Raw genomic sequence first — 207 nt, 5'->3', positions numbered from 1 at the left:
GGAAGCCTGCTATAACTGCGGCAGAGGTGGCCACATTGCGAAGGACTGCAAGGAGCCGAAGAGGGAGAGGGCGCAGTGCTGCTACAACTGTGGCAAGCCTGGCCACCTGGCTCGCGACTGTGACCACGCAGATGAGCAGAAGTGCTACTCTTGTGGGGAGTTTGGACACATCCAAAAAGACTGCACCAAAGTGAAATGCTATAGGTG

At 56.0% G+C, this 207-nt stretch overlaps 1 protein-coding gene across 1 annotated transcript; it reads left to right on the top strand.

Moving 5' to 3' along the window:
- Positions 1 to 7: 7 nt before the first annotated feature.
- On the top strand, positions 8 to 199 carry LOC104279956 (cellular nucleic acid-binding protein-like; the record flags this gene model as incomplete). The annotated part of the gene is made up of 1 exon (XM_009877431.1): positions 8 to 199. A coding segment is annotated over one exon (192 nt), but the record flags the coding sequence as incomplete, so codon positions are not given.
- Positions 200 to 207: the final 8 nt, after the last annotated feature.

The sequence above is a fragment of the Apaloderma vittatum genome, unplaced genomic scaffold (assembly GCF_000703405.1).
Source record: "Apaloderma vittatum isolate BGI_N311 unplaced genomic scaffold, ASM70340v1 C11224115, whole genome shotgun sequence".
Taxonomy (NCBI): Eukaryota; Metazoa; Chordata; class Aves; order Trogoniformes; family Trogonidae; genus Apaloderma; species Apaloderma vittatum.
Note: the sequence above shows the minus strand (reverse complement) of the source record. Positions and strands in the feature narration are given on the sequence as shown.